Source organism: Tupaia chinensis, unplaced genomic scaffold (genome assembly GCF_000334495.1).
Source record: "Tupaia chinensis unplaced genomic scaffold, TupChi_1.0 Scaffold000458_2, whole genome shotgun sequence".
NCBI classification, from domain to species: Eukaryota; Metazoa; Chordata; class Mammalia; order Scandentia; family Tupaiidae; genus Tupaia; species Tupaia belangeri.
The window spans coordinates 1,113,000-1,128,006 of record NW_006159967.1 but is presented as its reverse complement, the minus strand read 5'-3'; the positions used below and the strand labels follow the sequence as shown (position 1 = coordinate 1,128,006).

The following is a 15,007-nucleotide window of genomic DNA, read 5'->3' as shown; positions in this document are numbered from 1 at the left end:
AGGAATGCCACATTACATTCAATCACCTGACCTTTGGGTCTCCTATTTAGTGGTACTCCCCAGGGCTGCATACATTCCTATACAATATGGCTTTTCTCCCTCATGTATCTTATGTCAACATAATTCATAACCCAGCCAAAAACCTAAAAGGCTAGAGAAAAGCCACTTTACCTTGTCCCACCTTATTTCCTACTTTTCTTTCATTTTAATTCTAATTAAATGGGCCTTTTTGCTGCTCTTCATAAAGGCCAACTTCACTCCTACCTCAGGATCTTTGCACTGGCTCTTCTTCCTTCCTAGAATACTCCTTACACAGAGCTTCCAAGCTCACTCCCTCATTTCTTTTTTAGAATTATTTTATTTAACTGTATTTATCTATTTTAATTTGACCAAAGAGAGACAGAGCAAGAGAGAAGGAGAGTAAGAGAGAGAGAGAGAGAGAGAGAGAGCGAGCAAGCTGCCAGGTCCAGGACTCGAACCACAGCTGGCCATGTGGGAATCAGGTACCCTCAATCACCACACCACCTGCTGGCCCACTCCCTCATTTCTTCAGGTGTCTACTCAAGAGATGCTTTTCTACTCTGTGGCAAAGTTCTCAGAAATAGTAGCTAAAAAAAAAAAGGATCTCTCGCCTCAAATTCCTAACCTTTATGTTAGATCCTAACACTACCACAGGCTTTCCTTTTTTCTCTGCTTGAAACAAGAAACTGGCTAAATTTTTGTGATCCTCAACATCATGTATTTTTAGCTTGGATTTTCTTTCATTATTATTTAACCCCTGCTTTTTTACATTCCTTTACAGTTTTATGGTGTCCTCCACTGCACACAAAGTGCTTTCTAAATCAGTTAAATACACTCCCACAGAAAGCTAGCGCCTTATACACAGCAACTCCCTCCAAAATTCCGATGAATAAACCAATGAGTGAATAATGAACAGTAACAGGACATCTGTACATTGACAGACATTCAGGAAAGGGTTTTTCGTTTCAGTACACCGGATTCATTTAGACACAAGCTCCTGGTACATACAAATGGTAAGAAAGAATCTCAAATGAAAACCTGAATTAACTAGTATCACTAAGCTCAGGTTTTACTTTTTTTGTTCTAGTAATAAGTGTTACTTAAAAAAAAAACAAACAAGAGGCTTTATCTGCTCAACTCCGCAAAGGTTCTAGGCGGGTTGCGGCCTCATCAGGCACCCAGCACGCACCCTGTCCGCAGCCAAGATGCCCAAGAGGAAGGTCAGCTCAGCCAAGGGGGCGGCCAAGGAAGAGCCCAAGAGATCAGCGAGGTTGTCGGCTAAACCTCCTGCAGAAATGGAAACGAAGCCAAAAAAGGCAGCCTAAAAAGGCGGCAGGGAAGGATAAATCTTCAGACAAAAGAGTGCAAACAAAAGGGAAAAGGGGAGCAAAGCGGAAACAGGCTGAAGTGGCCAACCAAGACACTAAAGATTTACCTGCAGAAAATGGAGAAACTAAAAATGAGGAGAGTCCACCTTCTGATGAAGCAGGCGAGAAAGAAGTCAAGTCTGGGTAATATCATATACCATGTCTTATCAATGGTCCCTGTTTCCCTTCTTGTACAATCCAGAGGAATATTTTTATCAACTATTTTGTAAATGCAAGTTTTTTAGTAGCTCTAGAAACATTTTTAAGAAGGAGAGAATCTCACCTCATCCCATTTTTTAAGTGTAAATGCTTCTTTTTAAGAGGTGAAATCATTTACTGGTTGTTCATTTTTCAGTACAACCAGAAAATAGTGGGATATTGACTTATAGGAGGCTTTGACTCTCTTGCGCGTCAGCTTAACATTCCATAGGTGGGGGCGGGTGGGTAGTTTTTATATCCTGAATACAAAGCATACTAAATGGCATTTGGAGTCACAGTCATGCATTTAATGTGTCTTGAATATTTTAAATGACTTCTATCATGTTTTTTAGTAGTATTGTTTCCTAAAGAAAACCACTCTTTGATTGTTGCTCTCCCTGTCAGAATTGTGTGCACTCTGTAACAACTTTGGTCGTGGCAGTCCAGTTTTCCTAATAATTCTGTTAATGTGCTGTGAAAGATTGGAAATTTGAAGTATGTAGTCTGTGTGATACTAAATTGTGATTTGGTGAGTCTTACATAACAGCTTTCAACATCTGAAGACAGTGGTTCTTATCCTCTTAAGGAAAATGTGCCTACAAATTTGAAGCTGGAATGTCACCGGGATAACTTAAAAAGAATCACTATACTTGGCTTTTTAAATTTTTGGTATGTATGTTAAGAATTGGGTACAAATTGAAATGTCTGTACTGATCCTTGACACAACCAATAAATCTCAATTACAAAACTGAAAACAAAACAAAACAAAACCCTTTCATGCCAGCCACAGATTCCAATTAAGTCCCGAAGAAATAAACCAAGATTTTCCTAAGAAGGTGCAGGAGTCTAGGAGTGGGATGGGCAATAACATGGGTCTAGGATAACGGGGCCCCCTGTGGACAGAGAAAAGGAGACCAAAGATCTCAAACTAGGGCTGAGACATGGTCAAAACAGTAGCCTCGGTCCCTGGAAGGCAGTGCTGGAAAGAGGCAGGGTCAGCCAGAACAGGTCTTGGCCCCATTCCTCGAAGGAGCATGGAGAGAGAAGGCAGAAACAAGCTCTCACCTCTAACGCCGCCTGGGGGTCCGCGTCGATCAGAGCATCTGAGAAGCTCTGGAAAAACCTGCCAGGAAAACAACGACTTCAGCAGAGATCAGTAACCAAGGAAAGGGAAACAAGACAAAACAGCAAAAATTAGATAGAACACACACCTCTGAGTTGGTGCAGGTCCTGCTGCGGCGGCCGCCATCCCGAAGAGTCACTGTTGCCGCTCCCGGAGCTGTTACTACTGCAGTTATCACGGCCGCCGCCGCCCAAGGGGGAAGCTTCTGGAGAAACACCAACCGAGCTTCCGTCCTAAGTAGCCAACGAGCAGCCACGCACCGTGAGGCGCGGGGGAGGGGAACCGACTAGCAGGCGCAAGGCCGGCTGGGACCGTGGAGGACCGATTCCCGGCGGCCCGGCCTGGGTCACGTGATCGGGGCTCACAGTCCCCGCCCTTCGCAGCCATGGTTACGGAGGCCTCGGTAACCACTTCACTCTGACCTCGAGCCCGCCCTCCAGCGCTCTGACGGACCGTTCAGAGGTAGTAGCTCCAAAGCACTTCTGGAACGTACTGTTATCCTTTAGGAACATATGACGACTGGGGAGCTTGTGTGTTAATAACAGGAGCAACTCAGAGCTCCATTTTCAGGACTTATCATGACTACCGCAGGGAGCTGATCCTTTTATGACCCTTAACTTCATTCGCAGCGGCGTGGTTTTTTTTCCAGGGTTAGAGTCCCGGATGGCTCGTAGATTCCCGCGGTCTTTGCGCCTGGAACGCTGATGGGCTGGGACTCGCTGGAGGTTGTTCTGCCTTTTTGAAGGCTGAGGAAACCTTCCGGATTCTGGGTGGACACGACCCAGCACGCCGCCGCCCAGGCTCTCTTCCTCGTCGGCTTCCAGACCGAGAAGAAAAGCCTGTTTATCAGAAAGCGCTGGTGCGAGGAAGGGGGCCTGGAGTTGTCCCACTACCGTTCTGTTTTCCAACCTACCTGTTAGGTCTAGATAATGTCATTTGTCAAATACATTTATTGCTGTTATCTTTTCCCATTTATCTTTTCATTCTGTTAATACTGTGTTTTGACTAACATTTTAGGTTTTGCCATAGGGCACATATGCTTACCAAAGAAAGAGACAGAAAGAGGAAAAGATAAATCATCCCCCAAGGAGGATGGCTACGCCATATTCTCTTCTCTTCCATTCTCATCTTGGGATTTGGGGCATGCATGCATGTGCACCTGTCATGGTTTTCAAGCCACCAGGTCCAGGACTTAAACCACTACGAGCCATGTGTATGTCCAGCACCTTCACCACACCACCTGCTGGCCCCTTAGTGTTTTATTTTAATGTAGTCGAATTTATCAGTTTTCTTGATCAATGCTTTTCCTCCCATAGTAAGGCTTTGCCTACTCAAAGACTATTAAAATAGTCTGTTTTCTTCCAGATATATTATTTTACTTTTCATATTTAAGTCTATAATCTTTCTCAAATTAATTTTCATGGAAGGTATAAGGTAAGGATCAAAGTTCGTTCCCCATCTTCCATGTGGATATTCAATTGACCTGGCTCTATTTATTGAATGTCATTTCCCTTAGTAAATTCTTTTCTTGAGAGAGAGATTTGTGCTATAGGGCATGTGTGATCACCAGAGACAGAGAGAGGCAGAGATAGAAAGCGAGAAATCACCCCCTGCGGGGGGAGTGGTCATGCTGCAGTCCCTTCTTCTCCAGTTTCCTCTCAGGATTTTGGGTGCACACACACACGTCCAGTATGAGTTTCAAGTCACTGGGCCCAGGACTAAAACCACAGTTGGCCATGTGGAATTCTAGTGATGTAACCATTAGGCAATCTACTGGTCCCACTTTACTAAATTCTTATAGCATCTTTGTTGTAAAGGAAATGACACAGAATCTTGAAAAAGTTGCACACTAATGTGCCACTCAAAATTCCTTGATCTAGGCAAGACCATAGCATGGTAGTTAAGGTGGCTGGATCCCACACAACCCACTGTGTAGTTTGCATCTGTATCCAATGGCTTGAAAAACATACTGGGTTGCAGGAAAAGTCATGGCTTTTTTTTAATGCATTTTTATATGCAAAAATATGTCACGACTTTTCCTACAACCCAATACCAGGCACATGAGCATGCATGCCCAAGATCGCAACAGGATCCCAACAGGATGGAGAAATGGAGGGAGGACTGAGTCTGACCACATCCTATCGAGGGATGCTTTCTCCTTCTCCCTCTCTCTCATTGGTGAGCACTTGTGCCCACTGGCAATGAAAAAAAAATTTACCCTTAGGATGGAAAACCAGATTCATCTCTATTACTTACAACTAAGAACCAAAGCTGACAGATAATTCAACATTTGGAAGTAAAATGCTACAGAACAGACCCTAGTATGTATTGGGTCATCAGGAAAGTCATGGCACATTTTTGGCTTCAGGAAACCACGTCATGACTTTTCTGATGACCTAATATAACTGGCCTGGTGGAGGAGGCAGGAAAGAAGGCATTGTGGCTACAACTATTCCAGGCTGGGAAAATGGAAATCCTGAGACAGGGTATCAAACTCTCACCAAGAATTGTATTCTAGAGCTGGCTCCAGGGCCTGGCCTGGTGGTTAAGGCAGGCAGATTTTACAAACCCCACCCTCAGTTTGGTTCCCAGACCCAGCAGCTTGAGAGACATGCCTGGCACATATGTGTATATGCCTCAAATCCTGACAAGACAGAGAAATGGAGAAAGGATCGCACAGTGACCATTCCCCATGAGGTGCTTCCTCCCCTGTTTATAGCAAGTGTACACACCCTCTGGCAAAATTTTAAGGAAGTATATTCTAAGCTCAGCCTTGGTGGCCTGTGCTGTTAAGATGCTACTCCATAGGCTGAGACCACACAGGAGGCTCAGGTTGAATTCCCAGTCCAGTCTAAAAGGCCCAACATAGTGGCATGCACATATGAATCTAGTGACTCAGGAAGGACAAAGCAGCAAGATTTTGAGCTTGAGGCTAGCCTGGGAGACATAACAAGACCCCGTCTAAAAAAAAGAGCTGCACGTGGTGGTAAATGCTTATAGTTCCAGCAGAAACTGAAACAGGCATGAAATGGTATGACATGGTAGGACCCTGCCTTAAAAAAACAAAAAATAGCATTCCAAAGGTGTGACTACTGGAGGCGAAAAGGCAAAGAGCCACAGATGACCTGAAAAAAATCACTCATCACCCCAGAGAACCTAGACATGAAGTTGGACAGTGTAACTAGATGAGACTTTGCTTGATTCTCTTTGAGAGAGAAATGTTTCATGAGGGTGTGCGCATTTCTGAGAGTATACTTAAATCAAATATTTATGAGTGATAGTAGGCTGAATTATTCTTCCTTGATATGGAGGCCCAATTTTGTTTACCTAACACATGATTTAAGTAATGTATGATACTCTCATGTCATTGGGTAGCAAGTGGTTTAAGGAGGAATATGTGACCAGTCTAGTCAATAAACTATGAAAATTTGGCTGGTCAGGGTCTTCTGGAACAATAAAGTCCCCTTACTGTTAAAAAAAAACACAGAATGAACTACTGCAGCTGAATCTCTATCCTCAGAGACAAACCACTATCTTGAGGAATATTAAAGCAGAAACCTGGAGAACCTAGTTCCTCAGTGTTGCCTCTGAGCTCCTGAATTAGCCTAGAAGCCTCCCAACTCCAGGCTTGTTGTTTTATATTCTTTGTAATTTTGAGTTGGATTTTGTTAGTTTGTAGCTGAATATATCCTGATCCTAACTGATATGATTTGGAGTACAGAATTCAAAGATAAGCTGGTAATCATCAAGATGATGAGGGGGCCAGCAAGTGGTGTAATGATTAAGACACCGAACTCTCACATGACCGACCGCAGTTCAAGTCCCTACCCCAATGACTTGAAACACACCACACACACGTGTGTGTGTGCACGCGTGTGCATGCACAAGCATGCATGCCCAAAAATCCTGAAAGGAGAATGGAGAAAGGATTATGGCATGGTCCACCGGTGTTGATTTCTCACTTTTTGTCTCTGCGTCTCTCCAGTGAGCATGCACTCTTTAAAAAAAAAAATCACACAATACCTCAACTCCATCTTAAGAGTGATGGACCACTGAAGGGCTTGACATAATGAGACGGCATTCCCGTTGCACTGGGGAAGACAAACTGGAGGGAGACAAGGTGAAGACAAAGAGAATAAGAATGGTGACTTATAGGGAAAACCTGGGAACTCCAACCTGTAAAAATCCCTGGAGCAACCCAAGAAGAACATTAAGAACTTAATATAGGGCCAGTAGGTGGTGTGGTTGTTAAAGATCTGGATTCCCACATGGTCAACCAATTGAAGCAGTTCAAGTCCCAGACCTGGCAGCTGGAAAATCACAAATAGTTAAATAAATAACTGTGGACTTTTTAAAAGAAATCATTATTTTTTGAAGGATATTTTATTTGTTGTTATAATTATTATTTTAATTTGACCAGAGAGAGACAGAGAGAAAGGGAAAGTGAGAAAGCAAGCCCCCAGGTCCAAGACTCCAACCATGGTTGGCCATGTGGGAGCCCAGCACCTAAACCACTGCGCCACCTGCTGGCCCCTAAAAGAAATTATTATAAAAGCAGGACAGGAAAGAGTTGGGCACTTTGGGCTGAGAAAAAGTGAGAGCACACACCAGATAGCAGTGCAGCAGTAAAATGTGATGCTCTGCATGGGAAGGCTGAAGACCTTCCTGGGATTTTTTCAGCACCGTCCCAAGTAGAGAGGGAAGCTAAAGACAGTTTGATCACCAATCACTAGTGATTTAATCAATCATGCCTGTGTAATGAAACTGCCACAAAAATCCCCCCGTAAGTGATGGCGTTTGGAGAGCTTCCAGGTTGGTAAATGCTCTGAGTTATTCAGGGCATGGAAGTGTGCCATACCTTGTCTTATGCATCTCTTCCATTTGGTGGTTCCTGGGTTGTGTACTTTGTAATACAAACAGGTAAAAATCAAACTGATTAAATGGTCCTGAATTTTGTGAGCCATTCTAGCAAGTTATTATACCTTATATAAAATATACCCCTTAGTAGCTGATACTTCATTCAAACCAAAAAGCATGGCTATCTGGCATGGGAGAGGCATGGGAAAGGCTTCAGGGGGAACCACCAATGTATAGTCAGTAGGTCAGAGGTACAAGTAGAGACCTGTGATTTATGACAAGTTTCTAAAGTAGGGGCAGTCTCCTGGGGTTAAACTTTTAACCTGTAGGGGGTCTATGCTAACTCCAGGTGCTTATTGTCAGAACTGAAATGAATGACATGACACCCAGATAGGATGAGAACTGGTTGTTGATGTGGAAAAAACCAGAAATGGTGAACAAAATCAGTTCATACTGATAAACTGAGTAACTGTTCACAAGTGGAAAGTCACTTGGAAGGCTTTCATGTGTTACAACCTTTGTGAAGGTAGGAACTTTCATCTGTTTGTTCACTGATACTTCTCTATCACCAAGAATAGTGCCTAGCACAGTATACTCAAATATTGGTTAAATGAAAGAATTGTGGCAGGAACAATATAATAATGAAGATAGTGGCAATAGGTATAAAAAATAGATGGCTCAATAAGATATTCTTTTTTTTTTTTTTTGGAGAGGTTTTTGCTATAGGGCACATGTGCTCGCCAGACAGAGAGACAGACAGAAAGCAAGAAATCACCCCCCAGGGGTGATGGCCACGCTGCAATCCCTTCTCCATTCTCCTCTCGGGATCATGGGCACGCATGCACACGTGCCCGGCGTGAGTTTAAGCCACTGGGGTCCAGGACTCGAACCGTGGTCGACTATGTGGGAGTCCAGCGACAGTCATTACACTAACTGCTGATCCCTAGCTCAATAAGACATTCTAATGAGGAAAAGTATGCCCCTTAGTAGCTAATACTTTATATTCAAACCCAAAAGTGTGGCTATCTGGCATAAGAGAGAAGAAAAGTGAGAGGACAACAACCTACAATTCTAACATGGAGTTTGTTAAACCCAACAACCTTCTCTGTACACTTGTTCTTTTAAGAAACAGTTGCCTGGGGCTGGCTCTGTGGCATAGCAGTAATATGTTATCCAAGAGAAGCTGGATCTCACACGGTGACTGCAGTTCAGATGCCTAGCCTGGTCATCCTGAAGCACAGCAGGTAGTCATGTGAGTGTCCAGGACCTGACAGGTTGGAGGACTGGAGGAAGGAAATTGTGTGGTGTGACCAGACGCTATAGAGTATGCCCCTTTTTCTCTCTCTTGCTCTCTCTTGTGTACCTTATCATGAATTTGAAAAAAAAAATTTTAAGTTACCAAAAAAAATTTGTCCTGGGCCAGCAGGTGGTGTGGAGGTTAAGATGCTGGATCTTGCATGTCCCGCTGGGCAATCCTGGACCTGGCAGCTTGAAAATTGTCCTGAGCGTGTGTGTGTGTGTGTGTGTGTGTGCATGCACGCATGTGTGCCCAAAATCCTGAGAAGAGATGGCATGGGCATCTCTCCAAGGGGTGATTTCTCAGTTTCCTCCCTCCCTCTGGCACATGCATATATCCTATATCACACACACACACAAAGTTCATGAAAACAAACATTGAGAATTTTTACATGATTTATTTAATAATAAACTAATTAAAGGTACAAAAATGTTTAGAGGATTCCAAAATTTAAATTTTTCTTTAAATACAAATTCAGTCTGTAATACGAAAACATATAACATTAGATACCTCCAAACAATCATTTTTCATCTACAAAATTTTTTCTTTGCTATACTAGAAAATTTGAAGAAAACAATTTTTCTTGGACATTAAATGTACATTATTTACAGTTGAAAAGGTAATCTAAAAACTACTCCATTTCAGAAACTTGGATATATATGTATATTATCTTTGTATGCAATTTCCCCCCTTAACCCCCAATAAAAAATTACCCAAAACATAAAGCAATTATGCTTTTATAACAACTGACAACTCAGCCAGATTAGCCCAAGGCTCAAGTTGCTTTCTTGGACCTTAAGAAAGAGCCTTGACTCTCTCAGGACAGCAGGCTATCATTTAGCACTCAGCAACATAAGTTTACTAATGGACCACATGAATAGTGGTCTAAAGAGTTAATGAACAAAATAGGAAGAATTTATGGCAGATCTTAACGATAATGATAACTGTAAAATGAATTTTGTGGGGTTCTTATTTTTCTGCAAAATTTAGCTATATTTACTTAGGAAATAACCTGGTAACATTTTAATGAACATAAATTTAAAATATAAGCATTAGAATAATAAAATTTAGAACTAGAAGGGACAGCGATCTAGTCTAGTCCAATGCATCCTCTTCTTCTTAGGAGAAGAAATAACACCACAGAAGATCAAGGTTGACACAACTCAGTAGCAGGACAGCCACTTTTAGACTGATGCTTTATACCATCCTGTTTCTGAAAACAGGTTCAGCCACATCATGGGCATAGTTCAACTTTTAATGTTAATTTTATATAAACATAGTTCATTATACAGTGCAGACAACTAAAGTCAATCTAAGTGACACCATAATTTTAACAAAGCATAAAACAGGTTTCTTACATTTTAAAGAGTCAAGACAACTTATACAAGTGGAATGAAAACAGTTCCTATATAAATTTCCTGTTGCCTTTCTAAGTACTGTATTTACAAAAGAACCAGAAAAGCTAATATGATATAAAATGTCTAGAAAAGAAACTTTAAAAATGCTCATGATATAGCAAATGAAAAAAAATCTCAAAAGAATGTCTTCATAGTATAAAACACATGTTCCTTCACAATTGAATTCTGAAACATTTGCAGAACATAGAGAAACACTTGGGTTTCCCTCCCTCATCTAATGTCAAAACTAATGAAATTATTTTTAACAATTACAAATAGGAGGAACCTCTGCAGAATTTATCTTAGAATCAATGAGATAGCTTGCATATAACTGGAAACGTTCAATGAAAAATCAATCATCCATAATTCCTTTGGTATATTAAAAAGAGTTGGGTTCCAGCAGTTCATTTTGTTTCGTAGCTACCTGAGAGGAAAATCCATTGGAATTAGATACCACCATGACATAAGGTTGTGGCTGTTGCTCAGTTTTCTCAGTGTCTTCTTTCAAATGATCTTCAACTTCCTTCTTCTCTACTTCCTGTGTAAGAGTTTTTGTTTCTTGCGCTTTGATAACTGACGTGATTACAGTGCCAGGTGGGTGAGCAACTAGTTGTGAACTGCGAGGAGAAAAGGTCACCACAGGCGTAGTAGCACTAAAGGATGGAGATGAGGCCATACTGACGGTTCCATTGCAAATGGACTGAACGTTGCTGGTAAGAACCTGCTGTACATGGGCAGGGCTGAACACAATAGAAGGGGGGGAGCCTGGCTTCTGTGACTGCAGCACAACATTTTCTTTCAGTACTGTCATGGGCTGTGATGATGGAATGGCTTGTAAGATAAACTTCTGCGATCCAGCACCTGCTGATGGATCTGTGCTGGCTATCACTGTTGTGAGTGGCACTGTCTGGAGTGTTACTGTATGCAACTGCTGATTTCCTGGAGACACGACCACTGGAACTTGAGCTGGAGCCTGTATAGTCCTGTTGGGATTACAAAATAAAAGTGAGACAATCAGCACATTCTATGTCATTTAAAACTTTAACATTTGACAAGTCACTTTGACAAAATGACTTAATAAATTTCAAATGATACGTTTTATATTTTCAACATAACATTAGCATTAAGCACTGTACTTATATAGAGAGAGGCCCAACCCTAAACTCTCAGACCATTAACTATGATACCATCTGTTGAATGCTGCAAAAAAAAAAAAAAAAAAGAAGAGGTCTATATGTAATGCCACCTTAACATAAATGGGGAACCAATTTTGTTGGGAAAGGAGAACGATACCAAAATGCTTATTAGCAAGCAAATTTACGTATGAAGTGGCTGAAAGAAAATTTAAAAGCAAATCTGTTTCATTCCCTCTTGCTATTTTAACATTTGAGGGACAATATCATCGATATTTTCATTCACAATTTGAGGGATAATATCATCAATATGTTCATTCACAATTACCAAACTTATATGGTTATAATTGGTTTGACCTGTTTGTTTAAAGATAAAAGGAAAAAGTGCCTAATTAAAAAAAAAAAAAAAACCTGTCCTAAATGTATATGTGACAGAATTCCTGTTAAGAATTTTGCCATGGCTATAATAAAATGATGGTTCTTTGGCTAACAGAGGATGAAAAAGCCCATCCCTAAAAAAAGTAAGAGTTTTTCATGCTCAAAGAATTTTCACAAAATTAACTTAGTCATAAAACTACAATTTAACATAAAATCCTTTAATGTAAAATCCAGTTAATGTAAGGCTATTAATCTCACTTACTGGAGAAAAGGATACATGAATGATATCATGAGTCAATTTAATTTTAAAAGTTTACAGTTGAGGAACCAGCAGTTAGCGTAATGGCTATGTCGCTGGACTCCCACATAGTCGACCACGGTTTGCGTCCCGGACCCGGTGGCTTAAAACACGCCGGGTGCGTGTGCGTGCGTGCCCAAGATCCCGAGAGGAGAATGGAGGAGAAGGGATTGCGGCGTGACCATCCCCCCTGGAGAGTGATTTCTCACTTCCTGTTTCTATGTCTCTCTCTCTCTGGCGAGCACACGTACCCTATAGTGAAAATCTCTCCCCCCCCAAAAAAAAAGAAAAAAAAAAAAAAACGTTTACACGTGTGAAATTTTTTACTCTCTCTGTCTGTCTGGCGAGGGCACGCGCCCCTAGAGTAAAAATGTCCCCCCCCCCAAAAAAAAAAAAAAAAAAAAAAAAACGTTTACAGCTGTGACATTTGTTACAGCCACTGTTAATATAAACAAAAATATAGGTGGAAAAAAAAACCACAGCAACTGAATCTCAACTGTCTCCTCTGAATTTTATAACATTATTTTATGAAAAGTACTCAGTTTTGCATAAAAAAAGAAAAACAGAATAAACACATCATGATTTTACCAACAACCCAATAATTGATTGCTACCTCAAAATAACTAACAGCTAGGTAGGCCCCATAAACCAAATGTTAATTATTACCAACAGATTGTTATAGCTAAGTTTTAAGATGTTACAGTCATGTGGCCTGTTTCTCACATACATGAGAAATAAAATTATGGAGGTGAAAAAAAATGGGCTGGGGGAAAAATGAAAGGAAGATCCAATACAGCTCAGGAGAAATTCAAAGGAAGTGGAAAAACAAAGGATAACCAGAGTGCATCAACTGATGCAGGATACTAATTTCCAAGTTCAGGTGGCTACTCAAGTCACCACTGGGAGCACTGGCATAAAGCAGGATATTAAGAGCTCTCTTGAAGGACACCAAGAAGTGGACAATGAGTTGGGTAATGAAGATTTAATAGGTACATAGGCTATGGCTAGGAATAAGGGCAGATATACTAACATTACTGGGCAGGCAGGGATGAAGTAGGAGGAAAGAGAAACACCTGGAGGGTCAAAGTACTTTTTTCAAAATACACTGCACCTCTTTTCTCCTGCCCACCTAAAATACAGGTATCTTAGGTGGAATGTGAGTCTGGATATGGTTCCTAGCCCTAAGAAAGATACTATTTTTGGGAGCAGCAGTTAGCATAATGGCTATGTCTCTGAACACCCATGTGGCCGACCGTGGTTCGAGCCCTGGACCCATTGGCTTAAACTCATGCTGGGCACACGTCCAAGATCCCAAGACGAGAATGAAGGAGAAGGGATTGCGGCATGGCCATCCCCCCTCGGGGGTGATTTCTCACTTTCTACCTCTCTGTCTTTTTGGCGAGCACACACACCCTCAATCAGAACACCCCAAAAAAAAAAAAAAAAAAAAAAAAAAAAAACCTCTATTTTTTTAAATTAAAAAACCCCAAAGATTTCCTATGCCAAAAGTGACAAATAGATAAAAAGTAATATATAGATAAAACAGTGCTTAGCATATAGAGAGCAGACAGACTGTATAAATAAGTATAGTCTTCCCACTCTCGAAATACTGGATCATTGGAAAAGTCATGATGCATTTTTGCCTAGAAAAACGTCATGATTTTTCTAACAACTCAATAGTTACCCCCATTTTATGTATGAAGAAACAGGCACACAAAGAGGTTGATTACCCTGGATAGGGTGAGCAGAAGGTAAGAGGCCATCTGACCGCAAAGCCTCTGTGCCTGATACAACACACTGCTACCTTTTAAGTTCTGAATAACTTTAGCTAAAGGTAAATGTTTACTGTTACACCCTTATACTATAGGCAGTTACCATTCTTTAATAACTCTCCCCCTTCCTCTTTCCTTCTCTAAAGTGTGGCACAAGCAATGATGTACTTGAGCATTTTCCATATTGCTAATCAGGGTTACCAGTAAGTATTCCATGTCTCTGTTCAATTTAGAAAAAGATGCCCTTTTCTTGAGACATCTGTCAGAAAATATATATACACATCTGCAGTATCTACAATGTAAATATTAGCTTATTTGAAGAATTTCTAAAATAAATTTTAAATTAAGAGATTTCAAAATAAAACATTTGAAACCACAGAAATTTTCATTTTCTTTCTTTGAGAGAGATTTTTACTGTACATGTACTTGCCAGAGAGAAAGAGAGAGACAGAAAGTGAGAAATCACCCCCCACCCCAGGGGTATGGCCAATCTGTGATCCCTTCTCTTTATTCTCCTCTCCGGATTTTGGACATGCACATACACGCCTGGCATGAGTTTCAAGCTGCCAGGTCCAGAACTCAAGCCATGGTCAACTATGTAGGAGTCCAGTCCTTAACCACTATGCCACCCGGTGGTCCCAAATTTTAATTTTTTAAATAATTCAACTGTCAGTTGTGGCTGGTTATAGTTAAATAGTTTTTAATGGTAATCCTTATAATTAATCAAAATTTATGAGGCTAAGAAATATAAGCAACATAACATTTAGCTTTTGTTAAAGATCTGTTCAACTGTCAGGAAGTATTATTTAATCATCACAATACCAAGTAGTATCATCTTTAGTTTTAATAGATGAGGAGACAATAGTTCATTTGATTAAATATCATATCTATTCATTGGCAAGGCTGGAGGGTTGGAAATAAGTTTTGCTTGCATTTCTCCTACTCTATTATATCACTTGTTTTGAGGGGAGGAGAATTTTTGCTACAGGGTGCATGCACTCACTGGAGACAGACAGACAGAAAGCAAGAAATCACCCCCCAGAGGGGATGGTCATGCCACAATCCCTTCTCCATTCTCCTCTCTGGATTTTTGGTATACACACACACACACACACACACACACACACACACACACGCTGCCACGTCTCGGGCTTTAACTGCAGTAG

The 15,007-nt window shown here is 41.0% G+C and overlaps 2 protein-coding genes across 3 annotated transcripts in view; both read right to left on the bottom strand.

The window, feature by feature from the left end:
- SUGT1 (SGT1 assembly cochaperone of MIS12 kinetochore complex) overlaps window positions 1-2,986 on the bottom strand; it is a 54,751-nt gene extending 51,765 nt beyond the window's left edge. Inside the window, exons 1-2 of the mRNA XM_006155505.3 lie at window positions 2,798-2,986; window positions 2,652-2,709 (exon numbers count right to left, since the gene is read on the bottom strand). Of these exons, the coding sequence (XP_006155567.1) occupies window positions 2,652-2,709; window positions 2,798-2,835 (96 nt within the window). The 5' untranslated portion in view covers window positions 2,836-2,986. The remainder of the gene's footprint in view (window positions 1-2,651; window positions 2,710-2,797) is intronic.
- Window positions 2,987-9,244: 6,258 nt separating this feature from the next.
- ELF1 (E74 like ETS transcription factor 1) overlaps window positions 9,245-15,007 on the bottom strand; it is a 96,450-nt gene continuing 90,687 nt past the window's right edge. For both annotated transcript variants that reach the window (XM_006155504.3, XM_027774585.1), the window contains exon 9: window positions 9,245-11,243. In XM_006155504.3, coding sequence (XP_006155566.1) covers window positions 10,640-11,243 — 604 coding nt within the window. In that variant the 3' untranslated portion in view covers window positions 9,245-10,639. The remainder of the gene's footprint in view (window positions 11,244-15,007) is intronic.